The 16647-nt window shown below is 40.8% G+C and overlaps 1 protein-coding gene across 1 annotated transcript; it reads right to left on the bottom strand.

Annotated features, from left to right (window-relative positions):
- Positions 1 to 143: 143 nt before the first annotated feature.
- Positions 144 to 12628, bottom strand: REXO4 (REX4 homolog, 3'-5' exonuclease). The gene is made up of 9 exons (XM_058159508.1): positions 12490 to 12628; positions 10340 to 10609; positions 8648 to 8985; positions 6202 to 6351; positions 5302 to 5495; positions 4947 to 5035; positions 3398 to 3472; positions 2826 to 2900; positions 144 to 2032 (listed from the first exon to the last, which is right to left on the bottom strand). Exons 2-9 carry the CDS (start codon positions 10562 to 10564, stop codon positions 1937 to 1939), a joined length of 1242 nt encoding a protein of 413 aa, XP_058015491.1. The 5' UTR covers positions 10565 to 10609; positions 12490 to 12628; the 3' UTR covers positions 144 to 1936.
- Positions 12629 to 16647: the final 4019 nt, after the last annotated feature.

Here is a 16647-nt window from a genome sequence, read left to right as displayed (position 1 = left end):
GCCCTGTCAGAGAAGGCGCTCGCAAAACTGCAGAAGAAAGGTGGGCATTTTTTAAAATTTAAGTTTATTTACCTAAATTAAAAACACACACGCTATTTTCTAAAAGAAAACGGTGCCTTTTTTAAAAAAAAAATAGAACGTAACTTCTTCTCAATTTTTTACACTCCCACAGGGCTTCTCATAAAGCACGACTCCTGAGAGAAGATCACTTTTCTTTCGACTTTTTTTTTCTTCGCCCTGTCGATTATTTCAAGATGAACTGTAGGGAAAAGTTTTGCTTTTACGGAACGTCAGCGTCTATTTGCAAAATGCGAACGAATATGAATATTTTGCTGAAAACGTTAAAGGCCGTACAATAAAATAAGAAAAACGAGTTGCGACAATGAAGTCTTAAAACCTATTTATTTCGTATGGCTGGGCTAGCTTGATTTTATTCTTCATTTTAATTGAATTTGATGGGTTTTTAAATTTTTGTAATTTTGTGGGGTGTATTGTTATTTTAAATTTTTGGGCAAATTTAAATCATTCTTTTAAGGGTTGTTTTTAGCTATTGTGTATGTTTGTATTTTATCTGCCTGTTCACCGCCCTGAGTCCTTCGGGAGAAGGGCGGTATACAAATTAAAATATTATTATTATTATTATTATTATTATTATTATTATTATTATTATTATTATTATTATTATTATTATTATTATTATTATTATTATTCTTTTTTTTAAAAGGGGGATTGCAAGGATCAAATCCTATCCATGGAATACAGCAAAAAGTGGGGGAAAAGAGGAAGAATTTGTTTTAAAGCTTTTTGATCTACCATGTAGCTGGAGAAGGGTGTGTACATACAGATTTAGGCAGAAAATAGAAGAGAAAGAGAGAGAGAGAGAAACTCTGCTTTCCTTTACTATATTATTAATTTTGGAACCTGGATACAATTTCAAAAGCATCTGCATAAGGCAGGACAGGTAAGGAGAAAAGATGGCTGGCATTTCACTTTTAAATACTATCCAAAGCATACTTTGGGGTAGTTAAAAACTCGAGTGATTTAAGATTTAAAAGGAATCCCTTACTGGTGTTGACAGACGAAGTGGCCTAATAAATAGTTATTGCCAATACTCTAGCTGTGGAGGTAGTCCCCGTCTTATGACAAAAGTTACAATGGATTTACAGCCATCAAGGATTTGCCGTTCATGACGGTTTTGCCAAAATCTGGCTTTCAGGCCCCCAGCGATCCACTGGGTTCGCTTAACGACTGCCACAAAAAAAAAAAGGTCGTAAAAGCAGATCGCTCGTGTCATCGGCCTGCTTTGCCACTATCGCAATTTACAGCTGTGGCGGGCAGGCGCCATTCGTGGCCGTAAAGTCGAGGAATACCTGTCTTGATTCCCGCAGAAGGACATTTCCGTAGACGCAGAAAAAGATTTTGTATTTAAAGAGCACATGTTCACTTTTCTTCCGAAGATCGCCCAAGCGCTGCAACGCCTCACCGTCTCCAAAGGCCTGCACGTAACTGGTCGGCTTTTTTTAATGTTTATTTTGAAAAAGTAAAATATAATTCAAGAGGCAGATGGCAAATCCAACAGGCACGGCGAGGTGGTCCCAAAAAGGAACTCAACCGCCGTATTGCAAACGTTTCTGGACTGGATTTAGGGATCGAGGTATCTGGCCCAGCCACGTGCAAATTTTTTTCCCCCCCCCGGTTTTGATCCTCCCTGAACACCCAACAGCCGATCTCTGTCCAGAGACTTAAGTCAGAAAAAGATCAATTCAGCAGTATCCCAAATCTACAACCGACCGCACAGGAAGCTTCATTTTCTGATGAAGTAACACACACACCCCAATTAATTTCTCTCCCAATATCCAATTTAGGGCCAAAAGGACAACTGCGGAATTGATCGAACGGCAAAGACAGCCGGGGGGGTGAAACGGTCCAGGTTTTTTTAATTTTTCTTGGCCTTGGGGATTTCTTTCAGGGACGCTTCCCACTGTTTTTTCACCAAAGTGTAAAGTCGCATGGCTGCTTGAGCATCTTGGACCTGACAGAGAGAGAAAGAAGCAGGGAGTGAAACGCAGAACTTGCTGCTTCGGCGTTCGGTCCAAGGATGAGAGGCTAAGGTGGGGTAAGGCTGAAGTTCTGGAGATACGAACCTCGCATCTGTTTTTAAAGATTTCTGAAGAAGCCAGAAAACCCTCCCCAACCCTCCGGTCTCAATGGGGCAGAAAGCTTTCCTCCATCTGCCAGGGTTCCCAAATAACACCCCCAGGCTTCGAGGCCTTTCGCCAGGGGTGAAATCCAGCAGGTTCTGGCGAACCGGGAGCGGAAATTTTGAGTAGTTCGGAGAACCGGCAAATACCGCCTCTGGCTGGCCCCAGAGTTGGGTGGGAATGGGGATTTTGCACTATCCTTTCCCCCAGGAGTGCGGTGGGAATGGGGATTTTGCAGTATCCTTCCCCTAGAGTGCGGGTGGAAATGGGGATTTTGCAGTATCCTTTCCCCCAGGAGTGGGGAGGGAATGGGGATTTTGCAGTATCCTTTCCCCCAGGAGTGGGGTGGGAATGGGGATTTGGCAGTATCCTTTCCCCCAGGACTGGGGTGGGAATGGAGTTTGCAGTATCCTTCCCTTGGAGTGGGGTGGGAATGGAGAGTTTGCAGTATCCTTCCCCTGGAGTGGGGTGGGAATTTTGCCATATCCTTCCCCTGCCACGCCCACCAAGCCACGTCCACAGAACCAGTAGTAAAAAAAAAAAATGGATTTCACCACCGCCTGAGGCCATCATTCCGTTAGCCTCCCGGGTCTATCCACCGGGACCCGGGTTCTAATCACTTACTGAACTGTGTTCGGATGTCTGCACCTCCACGTTGAGAAGTTTCTTGCACAACAGTTTGAGGGAAGGTCTGAGGCTCTGAAAAAAAACAGGGGAGCATCGATCAGAGAGAAGAACCCGAATGCTTGAATTTCCTGTGCTGGTTGTTCTCCGGCTTACGACCACAATCGAGCCCCGCACTTCTGTTGTTAAGTGAGACATTGGCTAAAGCATGTTTTGCCCCCATTCTGGCACTTGCCAGGGCCGTTAAGTGAACCTCTGCAGTTATTAAATTGGTTGTGAAGTGAATAAATAAATAAGCGAATGAAAAACAGCTTGTAAGCCTTTTTTTATACTGCTTTTAACCTGTGTTATATGTATTTGTATTTTATTGGCTGTGAACTGCCCTGAGTCCTTTGGGAGAAGGGCGGTATACAAATTTAATAAATAAATGAATGAATGAATGAATGGATGGATGGATGGATGGATGGATGGATGGATGGATGAATGAATGAATGAATGAATGAATAAGCAAGCGTCAGTTGCCTCCGTACAGAATCGGTTTCCCCTGAAGTCACAAAAGGATCTCTTCTCACCTGGACCTGTTTTTTGAAAGGTTTGTATCTTTGTGTGTCTCGGATTTTCTTTTTGGGATGATCAAGAAGTAGAATCTGGAAAATAAATTATCTGTATATATAAAAAAAGACCCACTGGAATAATTACTTAGGCCCCCAAAATGTGGTTAGTGGACTTGAAAGAAAATTCCACCTCCTCCCCCCCACATAGTATTCTGATTATTTTTGTTTCATACTTAATGTTTTAATATCTGTAGTACTGTTTTTATAGAATAGAATAGAATAGAATAGAATAGAATAGAATAGAATAGAATAGAATAGAATAGAATAGAATAGAGTAGAGTAGAGTAGAGTAGAGTAGAGTAGTTTATTGGCCAAGTGTGATTGGACACACAAGGAAATTGCCTTTGATGTTTTGAACACCACCCAGAGTCACTTGACAGTAAGTTGACTGGCTTATTACATTTAATAAATAAATAAACGTCCTCAGATAGTTAATTATTTGACAGACAGAACTAAGACATGCAAGCTAAAGGCAAGATAAGACATCCATTTGGTTGGGATGGTAGAACGTCTTGAGTGGGGGGGGGGCTGAACTAGAAGACCTATCTACCTACATATCTACCAACTATCTACCCATCCATCCATCTCTAAACTCATCTATTTCTCTAATTCTATCTTTCTATCTATCTATCTATCTATCTATCTATCTATCTATCTATCTATCTATCTATCCATCCATCTCTAATCTCATCTATTTTTTCTAATATCTATCCATCTATCTACCCATCTACCTACCTATCTCTAACCTCACCTATTTCTCTAATATCTACCCATCTATGTACCCATGTATGTACCCATGTATGTATGTATGTATGTATCTCTCTCTCTATGTATCTCTCTCTAATCTTATCTATTTCTCTTAATATCTACCCATCTATCTTTCTATCTATCATCTATCTATCTCTAATCTCATCTATTTCTCTAATATCTATCTATCTATCTATCTATCTATCTATCTATCTATCTATCTATCTATCTCTAATCTCATCTATTTCTCTAATTCTTTCTATCTATCTATCTATCCATCCATCTCTAATCTCATCTATTTTTTCTAATATCTATCCATCTATCTACCCATCTATCTACCTACCTATCTCTAACCTCATCTATTTCTCTAATATCTACCCATCTATCTATGTACCCATGTATGTATGTATGTATGTATCTATCTCTAATCTCATCTATTTATCTTAATATCTACCCATTTATCTATGTACCCATCTATGTATCTATCTATCTCTAATCTCATCTATTTCTCTAATATCTATCTATCTATCTATCTATCTATCTATCTATCTATCTATCTATCTATCTATCTCTAATCTCATCTATTTCTCTAATATCTATCTATTTATCTATCTCTAATCTCATCTATTTCTCTAATATCTACCCATCCATCCATCCATATTTCTTCTGGCAAGTGAGGAAGAAAAGATAAGTCAGAAAAACACGCTACACCATGGAAACACATTCTGAAATAAAGGCATGTGAAGTTTATAGCAGTTACCTTTAAGTCATTGTGAAGTGCATGTCCAACTAAGATCCTACCCTTTAGGATGTCAGCTACTTCTTTCTGGACAGCTTTGAAATCCTCCCCTAAAATTCATACACCCCCCCCAAAAAAAAGCACAATGTTGCAGAGAATGGGGTGGGAATGAGGATTTTGCAGTATCCTTCCCCCAGGAGTGGGGAGGGGATGGAGATTTTGCAGTACCCTTCCTCTGCCACGCCCACCATGCCACGTCCACAGAACCGGTATTAAAAACAAAATTGGATTTCACTACTGCGATAAACCGCAGTTTGATTTAGCCCGGTAGAATAGCAACCCCAGACGTAAAAGTTCAAACAGCCAGCTCCCTTACCTGTTTTTAAGTGCTCGGGCCGGATCCCGCTAACTGCGGTTCTGTAGTCGGTCACCTTTTCCGAAGGTTTGACATACTTGTCATAAACACATTTGCCGAATAAATTCACAACCGAGACGCGGGCCAGGATGCTGTCTTCGCCGGTGGGCCCTACGCCCACCATCTCGCAGTCTATGGCCACTGCTTTGGTTAGCCTGCCAAGAAGAAGAGTTTAAACGGTGTACCGGGCCTCTGGTGGCTCCACGGACTAAATGCAGTCTGTTATTAACTGCAGCTGCTTGCAATTACTGCAGGTTCAAGTCCCACCAGGCCCAAGGTTGACTCAGCCTTCCATCCTTTATAAGGTAGGTAAAATGGGGACCCAGATTGTTGGGGGCAATAAGTTGACTTTGTATATAAATATACAAATAGGATGAAGACTATTGCTAACATAGTATAAGCCTCCCTGAGTCTTCGGAGAAGGGCGGGATATAAATTCAAAATAAAAAACATTGAACTGATGCCTCGAATGAAAAGCAGAGCAACCACCAACAGCCGCAGTTCATTTAGCGAACCGAAGTTACGACGGTGCTGAAGGAAGTGACTTATGGCCATTTTTTTTTCCCCCACGCTTACGACGGCTGCAATATCCTATGGTCACGCGATCCCACTTCTACGACTTTCTGGCAAAGCCAAGTCGGTGCGGGAAGGCAAGATTCGCTTCACAGGTTTGTTACTGACTGAACGGCTGCAAGGTTTCACATAACGCCGGCGACCAGGAAGGCCGTGAAACAGGGCAAAGAAATGTCTCCCTTGACGACAGGAATTTTGGGGCTCCGTTGCGGTCATTAAGTCGAGGATCCACCCCGCGATAAAACTCCCTCAGTGTTCAACCCTCTGAATCTATTTAACCGTAATTACCCTTCAAAAGCATTTTCTTTCACCAATTCAGGTTCAGGCGCTTGCTGGGCTCTCTCGTTTCGGATGCCCAGTTTCTCCCGGGCTACTTTTGCGGCTTCTGGTCCCAAGGCTGCCTCGATATCATCTGGATCCACATCATCAAACCAGATGCTAGAAAGCCAAAGGAAGCCACAAATGAGGGGAAGGGAGGCTTAAGAAAATCCACTTCAGTTACCCCCCTGTGAAATAACTCGAGGTTCATTTAACAACCATGCAGGGTGGATCGAGTCTCTCATTTGCACCTCTATAACTGTCTGGTTCGGTTCTGCAACCCAACAAGACAGACACAGACTTCAGAGGATAATTAGAACTGCGGAAAAAAATAATGGCTACCAACCTGCCTTCCATTGAGGACCTGTATACTGCACGAATCAAGAAGAGGGCCGTGAAAATATTTGCAGATCCCTCGCATCCTGGACATAAACTGTTTCAACTCCTACCCTCAAAACGACGCTATAGAGCACTGCACACCAGAACAACTAGACACAAGAACAGTTTTTTCCCGAAGGCCATCACTCTGCTAAACAAATAATTCCCTCAACACTGTCAGACTATTTACTGAATCTGCACTACTATTAATCGTTTCATAGTTCCCATCACCAATCTCTTTCCACTTATGACTGTATGACTATAACTTGTTGCTGGCAATCCTTATGATTTATATTGATATATTGATCATCAATTGTGTTGTAAATGTTGTACCTTGATGAACATATCTTTTCTTTTATGTACACTGAGAGCATATGCACCAAGACAAGTGTCCAATCACACTTGGCCAATAAATAATTCTATTCTATTCTATTCTATTCTAAAAAATTGATGGTTTAAAAAAAAAATTAAAAAATGAGATTTTTTTTATTTAAATCAGATTTTTTCTTATTGAAATCGGATTTATTTTAATCCAATTCATTTTAATAAAATGCTTTTGGAGTAAAAAATCTATCTAAAGATAGTTTTCTAGTTAAGATACATTAATAATGTAGTTTATTCAGCATGAAATGGAGCTCAGTTAGATAGCATGAGGCTGTATATTCGGCAATATTGGGGGCTGTTGGTGAGTCAACAGCGGTGTTGTATTTGCGCCCCCTGAGCCGGGCCCCCTGCCAGAAAGTGACTTGGACAGTGAGGGGGAAGGACCGTCAGGACTTACTTCGGGAGCACCGGCTTCCCTGGCTCAGCTCCAGGAGCCAGAAACAGGCCAGGTGGAAGAGATAACGAGGCCTCCGTCCCCTGACTCTTCCCACCCCCCATGCCATGCCTTCAGACCCAGCTGATGGCAATCAGGCCTGGCTGGACCCTAGGTTTCGTAGGCAGGAGAGGCGGGAACAACAGAAGCAGGGGTGGGGCAGGCCCAGGAAGTGCTGAGTCATGGAGCCACACCCCACAGGATATAAAGGCAGCGAGAGCTGCTGTGCCTCTTCATAGCAGGCAAATCAACTGCTTAACGAAGAGCTGAAGTTTGTTCCTGGGTGACTCATCGGCGTCGAGGGAGATAACAGAGACACTTGGCAGACGCTCGCTATTCTGCTGCCAGAGCTGATAGTGCCGGCTAATTAAGCCATCACTCTGACGGAGGCGAAGGGGGACAGAACAAGCGGGTCAGAGGAGCAGCTGCTGCAGGACAGGGATGACAGCTGCTCTTTAAAAATTATGATTTAAATTGAGTCGATTTAAATCAAATCCAACCTGCAACTGTGGCAAGAAAGTTCCCCAAAATGGGGGCAAAACTCACTTGTCTCGCTCAGCAACAGAAATTTTTGGGCTCAATTGTGGTCGTTAAGTCGAGGACTACCCGTAGATACTTGGGGTTAGAGCTGAGCTGCTTTGCCTAATCTCTGTTGGAGGATATGAAGTCCAAAGTGTCTATGGAGATCCTCAGTCATCCAGGTCATGGTTGTCCCAAAGGTGTTTTGGTTTGGTTTTTTTTTCCAAGAGGAAACTGGACTTTCTGGTTTTTCTTTGAAGCCGTTTCGCTTTCTCATACAAGAAGCTTCTTCAGCTCTGATTGGATGGTGGAGAATGGACGGTTTCTCCTTGCAGGCAGTTGGTAATTTGCGTCCTTTTAGCGGGTTGTTGAGGCCACCTGGAGGTTTAATCGGTGTCATCATCTCCAATCTACAACACAATCCTTTCAACAGTTCCAAGAAGGCTCCACGCCAATTTGCACCGCTCAGGTGACCCCGATGACACGGGTAAATCTCCAGGTGACCTTAACAACCTGCTAAAAGAATGCAAATGACCAGCTGCCTGCAAGGAGTCTAAATCCTTCCATTCCCCGCCATCCAACCAGAGCTGAAGAAGCTTCTCGGATGAGGAGCGAAACGTCTTCAAAGAAAAAAACCAGAAAGTCCAGTTGCCTCTTGAAAAATGTACCTTTGGGATTAAGTCCAAAGCCCTCGAGACTTACTCCACTGGTGCTGTTTCTACTGCTTCATCCTTTTTCCTTTTTTTATGTTTAATATCTCCTTGATTCTTCTCTCCGTTGTCCATCTGGAGGTTTCTCTGCTCTTTGCCAGCTTCTCGAACCTGTTGCGGATTCTTCACTTGAGCTGATTTTTTCGATCTCGTGACGCTTGCGGGACTCGAACTTCGAACCTGAGCCTCTGATGTCATCTTCTTCCCAATTCCATTCGGTCCCGATACACGTGGAACAGTTTTTCCGTCCTGGGCAGAGTGTTTTTTCTTGGAGTAAGTATCAGGAGCAGTAACCGCAGAATTCAAATGATTGGCCTTTTGTTGCAGAAGCTACAAAGAAACCCAAAAAATGCGCACATTCAATTTTCAGGTTGGATTTGCACAGCATACTAACATCAAAAACATCATCAAAAAAGGACAACAAAGACTGTTCTTTCTGTGCCAACTCAGTAAGCTCAAACTGCCCAAGGAGTTGCTGATTCAGTTCTACAGAGGAATTATTGAGTCTGTCATTTGCACCTCTAGAACTGTCTGGTTCGGTTCTGCAACCCAACAAGAAAGACACAGACTTCAGAGGATCATTAGAACTGCAGAAAAAATAATGGCTACCAACCTGCCTTCCATTGAGGACCTGTATACTGCATGAATCAAGAAGAGGGCCGTAAAAATATTTACAGATCCCTCACATCCAGGACATAAACTGTTTCAACTCCTACCCTCAAAACGACGCTATAGAGCACTGCACACCAGAACAACTAGACACAAGAACAGTTTTTTCCCGAAGGCCATCACTCTGCTAAACAAATAATTCCCTCAACAAACTATTTACTAAATCTGCACTACTATTAATCGTCTCATAGTTCCCATCACCAATCTCTTTCCATTTATGACTGTATGACTGTAACTTTGTTGCTGGTAATCCTTATGATTTATATTGATATATTGACATCATTTGTGTTGTAAATGTTGTACCTTAATGAAGGTATCTTTTCTTTTATGTACACTGAGAGCATATGCACCAAGACAAATTCCTTGTGTGTCCAATCACACTTGGCCAATAAAAAATTCTATTCTATTCTATTCTATTCTATTCTATTCTATTCTATTCTATTCTATTCTATTCTATTCTATTCTATTCTATTCTATTCTATTCTAAACCAGATGTCCATATTTTAGTTAGATAAACCACAAACTGGTTGGAATTACCTAACTTCCCGAGCTAAAACCAGCTTAATTATGTTTTTTTCCAGCCTGGTTTCAAATTTAGAATACCCTGCTGGAGATTCCAACCAACTTCAGTTTAAGAGGTTTTTAATTTTGTCACCTCCTAAACAGGTGTATTTTTATGAAATCCAAGAAGCGTGCTTTTTAATCTCTTCTTGCATTTGTGAGCATTTGGGTAATATTCTAGCCCGGAATTAAGTTAATAACTTGGCCTGAAATGTTAGCAATAGGATTGTAGGATGTCCAATTTAGTAAACAAAGTTTTACTAAGTTGGTAAACAACCCTTATCTCATATTTTCCCTCCTTTTATATGATTAATCAAAGATTAACAAGATTGTCACCCTCCCAGCATCTGACATTCTATTCCTTTCTACGATTAAATACTTAGAAAGCCCCCTCTCCCAAACCAAAAAAAAAAAAAAAAGAAGATATCCAGGAAAAGTCCCTGTCCAAATATACCTTTTGTAGGGCTTTCCAATTTGATGAAATTTCCTGAGAAGTTTTCGGAGGCAAATCTATTGTTTGAGATTCTTTGCTTGCTCTCTTCTCTACTTGGTTGATCTTTTTCCAAAATATCTTCTTCTTCTTCTTCTTCTTCTTCCTGTGCTGGTTCTTAAGGTTTTCTGGTTTAGTTGTAGACTTATCTGTCGGGAAAGGGGATTCTTTCTTCTTCGTTTTGGTCATTTCTGATAGGAGATGGTCATTCAGCTTTAACCGCAAGCACTAGGACTGAAAAGACAGAGACTCAAGTTTTATCATTCATACAGTAGCAAGAAAACCACCTGAAATACTTTAAAAAGGTACCTTTACTTTAGTGGCCAAAAAACAGATAAAAATAGTCCTTCTGCCCTTCGGGCACCTAAAAGGAATCATAATAACCTAACCAATGAATAGGAAGTAAACCCTTTTTTCTTCCTCTTTTAACCATTTTCTTTCAGCCTCTCCAAAATTCCACTTCTTAATATTTTCCTCCCTTTCTCCCATTCTCTTGTCTTCTTCATTCTCTCTTTCTTGCACCTTCCTCAGGGACCACAAAATTCATAATTTTAAAATCCCACAGACCATCAATATGAATTTTTTTAAAAAGATAAACGGCATTTAGTGCAATATAAAAATGCAAATAATTTTTCCACGGACCACTGGCTGGTGACCACTGGACTAGAAGACCTCCAAAGTCCCCTCCAACTCCTGTTATTCTATCATTAAAAAGTGGAAGGGCGGGCTCCCCCCCTCCCCCGCTCCAGAAGTTGTGAGTGCTCCATCCCTGGAGGCTTTTAAGAAGAGATTGGACAACCGTTGGTCTGGAATGGCATAATCAGATCTCCTGCTTGAGCAAGTGGGTTGGACTAGAGGATCTCCAAGGTCCCCTCCAGCTCTGTTATTAACAGGGCAATACTACCACTTTACTGAGGATAGCTGGTTAATGTCAATGTGACTGCAAAGACTTAGAAATCGAATAACAGAGCTGGAAAGGACCTTGTTGTTGTTAGTTGCGAAGTCGTGTCCGACCATCGTGACCCATGGACAACGTTCCTCCAGGCCTTCCTGTCCTCTACCATCCTCCGGAGTCCATTTAAGCTCACACCAACTGCTTCAGTGACTCCATCCAGCCACCTCGTTCTATGCCGTCCCCTTCTTCTTTTGCCCTCCATCGTTCCCAGCATTCGGCTCTTCTCCAGGGAGTCCTTCCTTCCTTCTCATGAGGTGGCCAAAGTATCTGAGTTTCCTCTTCAGGATCTGGCCTTCTAAAGAGCAGTCAGGGTTGATATCCTCTAGGATTGACCGGTTGGATGGCCTTGCAGTCCAAGGGACTCGCAGGAATCTTCTCCAGCACCAGAGTTCAAAGGCCTCCATTCTTTGGCGATCAGCCTTCCTTATGGTCCAACTTTCACAGCCATACTTCTATATTATAGCCATATTTCTAAATTTTATATGAATTTTAATGGGTTTTTAGAATTTTAAATGTTTTAAAGTTTTCGGCCAATTGTATAATAAGTTTTTTAATTTTGTTTTAATTGTATATTGTATTGTTTGGGTTTTTATTCTGGCTGAGTCCTTCGGGAGAAGGGCGGTATAGAAATCTAATAAATAATAATAAAATAATAATAATAATAATAATAATACATTGCAACTGGGAAAACCATAGCTTTGACTACACGCATTTTTTTTTATTGAAAGAGTTTTAAAAAACAAAAACATTTTTCCCCCTTTTTTTCCCTCCTCCCAAAACCCTTCCCCCTCCTCCCCGGCTTCCTGGTCAATCACAAGGTATTGTTATACATAAACCAAACATAGAATAAAATTTTCCCTTCCAATCCAAATAACCACATCCAAAGCTTTTCATCTCCCAACCCCCTCCCCATTACATAAAATAACTTTCTAATTATTCAAAGGACTACACGCATTTTTGTTGGCAGGGTGATGCCTCTGCTTTTTAGTAAGCTGCCTAGATTTGTCATAGCTTTCCTCCCCAGGAGCAAGCCTCTCCCGGGGAGGAAAGCTAAGGAAGGGACCTTAGAGGTCTTCTAGTCCAACCCCAACCCCCCACCCCAGCCTAGGCTAAAGGTGACTTAGGGAGAGCTTGTCTCTCTTCTTTATAAAGTGCTCACCTGGCTCCCCCAGCTACATAAATCACTTCCTGAGCGGACGAAAAGACCCTCCGGCTTCCCCACCACCGTCCCTGCAGCAAAAGCCGCTCCTAACTCAGCAGCCACCCACGTGGCTAATGCAGCAGCGGGGATTTAAACCGAAACCGGAAGTGGGTCCTCTGCCCCAAGTGGCGCCGGCAGGAAACACGAGCCCGGTGACTTTGGTTCCTACCGGCAGGCAGCGTTGTATTTTTTTTTAAATTTCTTTTTGTCACAACAGTATACACAAACAAATGTCACAGATAAAACAGCATGTCTTGAAGAAAATATATATATATATATATATATATATATATATATATATATATATATATATATATATATATATATATATATATATATATATAATTAAAATATGCATCAACTATATTAATTGGATATAATGAAGGGAACAATAGGACAGGAACGCTAGGCACTTTTGTGCTCTTATGCACGCCCCTTATTTTTTTATTTTATTTTTTTATTTATTTATGTATTTATTATATATGTATATATATGTAGGTCTTTGGTTATTCGGGTTTTCTCCCGCGTAAAATTGGAAGGTTGAGTAGCCTTACTCTAGAAAGAAAAGGATAGTAGCCAATCCAGGTTATTTTGGGCAGAAAGCAAAAAGTTTGGCTTGGCAACATTTTAAGCAGAGGATTGTTGACAATAGATTTAAACTTAATGTCAACCGCTTCAATCTAGATTGCAGAAAATATGACTTCTGTAACAGAATCATCAATGCTTGGAATACTTTACCTGACTCTGTGGTCTCTTCCCATAATCCTAAAAGCTTTATCCAAAAACTTTATACCATTGACCTCACCCCATTCCTAAGAGGACCATAAGGGGCGTGCATAAGTGCACAAACATGCCTACCGTTCCTGTCCTATTGTTTTTCTTTTCTTCTTCCTATATTTATTTATTTATTTATTTATTCATATTTCTACACCGCCCTATCTCCCTAAGGACTCAGGGCGGTCATATATATATATGCTTATACCTCCTAATATTTACTCATATATATGTTTATATACTATATAATCTTTTTGTATGATACTTACATATATTGTTGTGACAAAATAAAATAAAATAAAATAAATACTTGTAGAAGAGAATATTGGTAGCTCAGGATTGAGCTGTCTGGTGCTCTCTGAGCTTGGTAGTGTTTTTGCAGATGTTTCATCGTGGTGCACTGATGATGTTACCTGGTTGGGTAGTGAAACGTCTACAAGAAAACCACCAAGCTCAGAGAGCAACAAGCCAGTCCAGACCATCCCACAATGTTGGGACTACTAGTGGCTAGGTGTTGTTGGTGGTCCAGCAAAAAGTTTCTAGCTAATCTTGGTTGCTTTTTAAAAAGTGAAGAGTTGGATAGGAGATCAACCAGAAAATCCCAGAGTACTGGCTGGCTGGGGAAGGACTTTAGTTTGATATTTTATTTATTTTGATATTTTGGAATCAGGCTGTGACCATTCATTAATATCACCTTCTCCAAAAAAAAAACTCACCATGGGCGATCAGGAGTTGAACGCAATGGAAAAACGATTTTAAAGTGGACATGTTTTTGACACTTCCCTTGCCTTCGTTGTCTTGTCTTTATGCCATTAAATTTAGAGATATGCTAAAACGGAAGTGCCTGCTTTCCCACCAAGACAAATTTCCCCAAAAATATTAGACCAGCCGATCCAGTTTTTCAGTTTCTGAACATTTGTCTATATCATACATTTCCCTTGAGATAGGACAGGAAATATTTTGAATCAAGAGCTGCACTTTTTATGAATTGGATATTCATGGCTTTGCTTCAACAGTAGGGGAGTTTCCAGAATTATACAGTAAAGAAAGGTTGGTTAAAAAGAAAGTTAGGTAAATTTTGAGCTATTGCTAGTTGAAGCCACAGGGTCCGTTAAATGATATTAACCCAGCCTTCTTCATGCTTTCTAGAGATATTTGGCTATTAACTGGAGAAATAAACATGGGAAAAAACCTCACACAAGTTTTTTCCCCTCCTCTTCCATACTTTCTGTTCTTTATTTTTTTTTAAATAAATAGCTTTTCTTTAATATTTCTCAGCAGGATAGTTTTTAAAAAAAATATTTTTATTCAATATTTACATCTTTAAAATCTTAATTACACTTTAACAGCTCTCCAATACCGGCATCTTTAGTAATATCCATTTTATCCTTCGGCCAATTGTATACATATGTATTTTGTTTGTTACATACCAATTCATATAACCAATAAATTATATACATACCGATTACGTATTTAATATTGCATTTCCACTATAATATCTTCTCTTAACAGTCACTATACATTAATTTTAGATTTCTTTTCCAGCCAATTATACCACCTATTCCATGTTCCATCCTTTCTGTTTTATAGCTTTTAAAACAAACCCAAATAATCTCAATTATTTGGTTGCTGCTGATCTGCAAATATTGCATAAGCTCGCCCTCTGCCCCCCTCTGGTGCCTTTAGCAAAAACATTGTCCCCTGATCTCTTGTCTCATTTCTTTAAATGTGGGGCCCTCCTGCCCCACAACTGCCTGTTTGCAGAAGGCGAAAGAAATCGGCGGTTTTTCCTGGCTGCTCGGTAAGGTGGCTTTAGCTCATGAATCATGGCTAAGAATCTTTTGATGTTGTTTTTCACACTGAAGGTTTGCTGGTCATCCGAAATACACAAGGTAAGTTTGACCTCTAACCGAGTAATGATTTGGGGGTGGGTGGGTGTCCAGGAGAGAGAGCTGCTAGTCTTCTGCTTTGTGTGTGTTGAACCTCCAATCTGCAAATGACAGAAGTGGGTTTTCTTTAATTTCCTCACAGCCCACGTTCATTTTTCCACGTCCAGTCTTGGACCCAACCTCTGCAAACTTTCAATGCTCTTTTCAGCTCTTTCTCTCTCTCTCTCTCTCTCTCTCTTGCTTGCCGGTTTGATGTGTGGAGCTCTGACTTCTTTGATCCGTGGTCCTTTGATCTGTGATCTTTTGATCTGTGGCCTGGGAGTTTTTGATCTTGATCTGTGAGGTTTTGACTTTCTTTTCCCCTTTCTCCTTGTAGACGTTTCTGAATAGTTTGGAAGCCCACGACATTTGCTTTTATTTCGGGACAAATTCAAGCCTCGCAGGTAAGAAGACGCCCCGTCTCGCACCGATTTTAATGATTGCTGCCCTGATTTTAATTAGGCTTGAGATGCAAGGAGACCAGTACATGGATCTAGTCCAGTTGTGGTCCATATTTAGATTGGAATTAGAATTGGAATAGAATAGAATGCAAAACAGAATAGAAAATAGAATAGAAAATAAAACAATCTGGAACTGAACACACTCAAAACCATAGAAATGGCGGTGAACTTTAGGAGAAACCCTTCCATACTTCCACCTCTCACAATACTAGACAACACAGTATCAACAGTAGAGACCTTCAAATTTCTAGGTTCTACCATATCTCACAACCTAAAATGGACACCCAACATCAAAAACGTCATCAAAAAAGCACAACAAAGAATATTCTTTCTACGCCAGTTCAGAAACCTCAAACTGCCCAAGGAGCTGCTGATCCAGTTCTACAGAGGCATTACTGAGTCTGTCATCTGCACCTCCATAACTGTCTGGTTTGGTTCTGCAACCCAACAAGACAGACACAGACGTCAGAGGATCATTAGAGCTACAGAAAAAACAATGGTTACCAACCTGTTCCAGAATAGAAACGGGTAGAAAATAAAAATTAGAATAGAGTAGAAATTAGAATAGAAAAGAATAGAAAATTGAAAATTGAATAGAATAATACAATATAGAATAGAATAGAATAGAATAGAATAGAATAGAATAGAATAGAATAGAATAGAATAGAATAGAATAGGGCAGGGCAGGGCAGGGCAGGGCAGAGCAGAGCAGAGCAGAGCAGAGCAGAACACTCCAGATACAAAATCAATCCAAATTTGGTTCTGTTGAGGACCAACGTATCTGCATCTCTATTCTCATTTTTCCAGTGCCGGAATTTGAATTCGTGCCTCTGACTTGCTCCTGCGCAGACAGGCAGGCATCTTGTCCAGGCCAGCGTTGTTCCTTCCGCGCTTCAGGGGATCACTTCACCTTTGAGTTCTCTCAGGATCAAGCTCTTTCCCCCCCGTTTTTC

This window comes from Ahaetulla prasina, chromosome 16 (assembly GCF_028640845.1).
Source record: "Ahaetulla prasina isolate Xishuangbanna chromosome 16, ASM2864084v1, whole genome shotgun sequence".
In the NCBI taxonomy this organism is placed as follows: Eukaryota; Metazoa; Chordata; class Lepidosauria; order Squamata; family Colubridae; genus Ahaetulla; species Ahaetulla prasina.
This window is presented reverse-complemented; position numbering and strand designations above follow the sequence as displayed.

Bases quoted from the DNA above. Each gene is read 5' to 3' on its own strand.
- REXO4 (XM_058159508.1), bottom strand. From the start codon at position 10,564: ATGACCAAAACGAAGAAGAAAGAATCCCCTTTCCCGACAGATAAGTCT. The intron at 5,496-6,201 runs GTAATTACGGTT...TCTTCTTGGCAG, and splicing joins AAAGAAAATGCTTTTGAAGG to GCTAACCAAAGCAGTGGCCA. The intron at 3,473-4,946 runs GTAACTGCTATA...TTTATTTTCCAG, and splicing joins CACTTCACAATGACTTAAAG to ATTCTACTTCTTGATCATCC.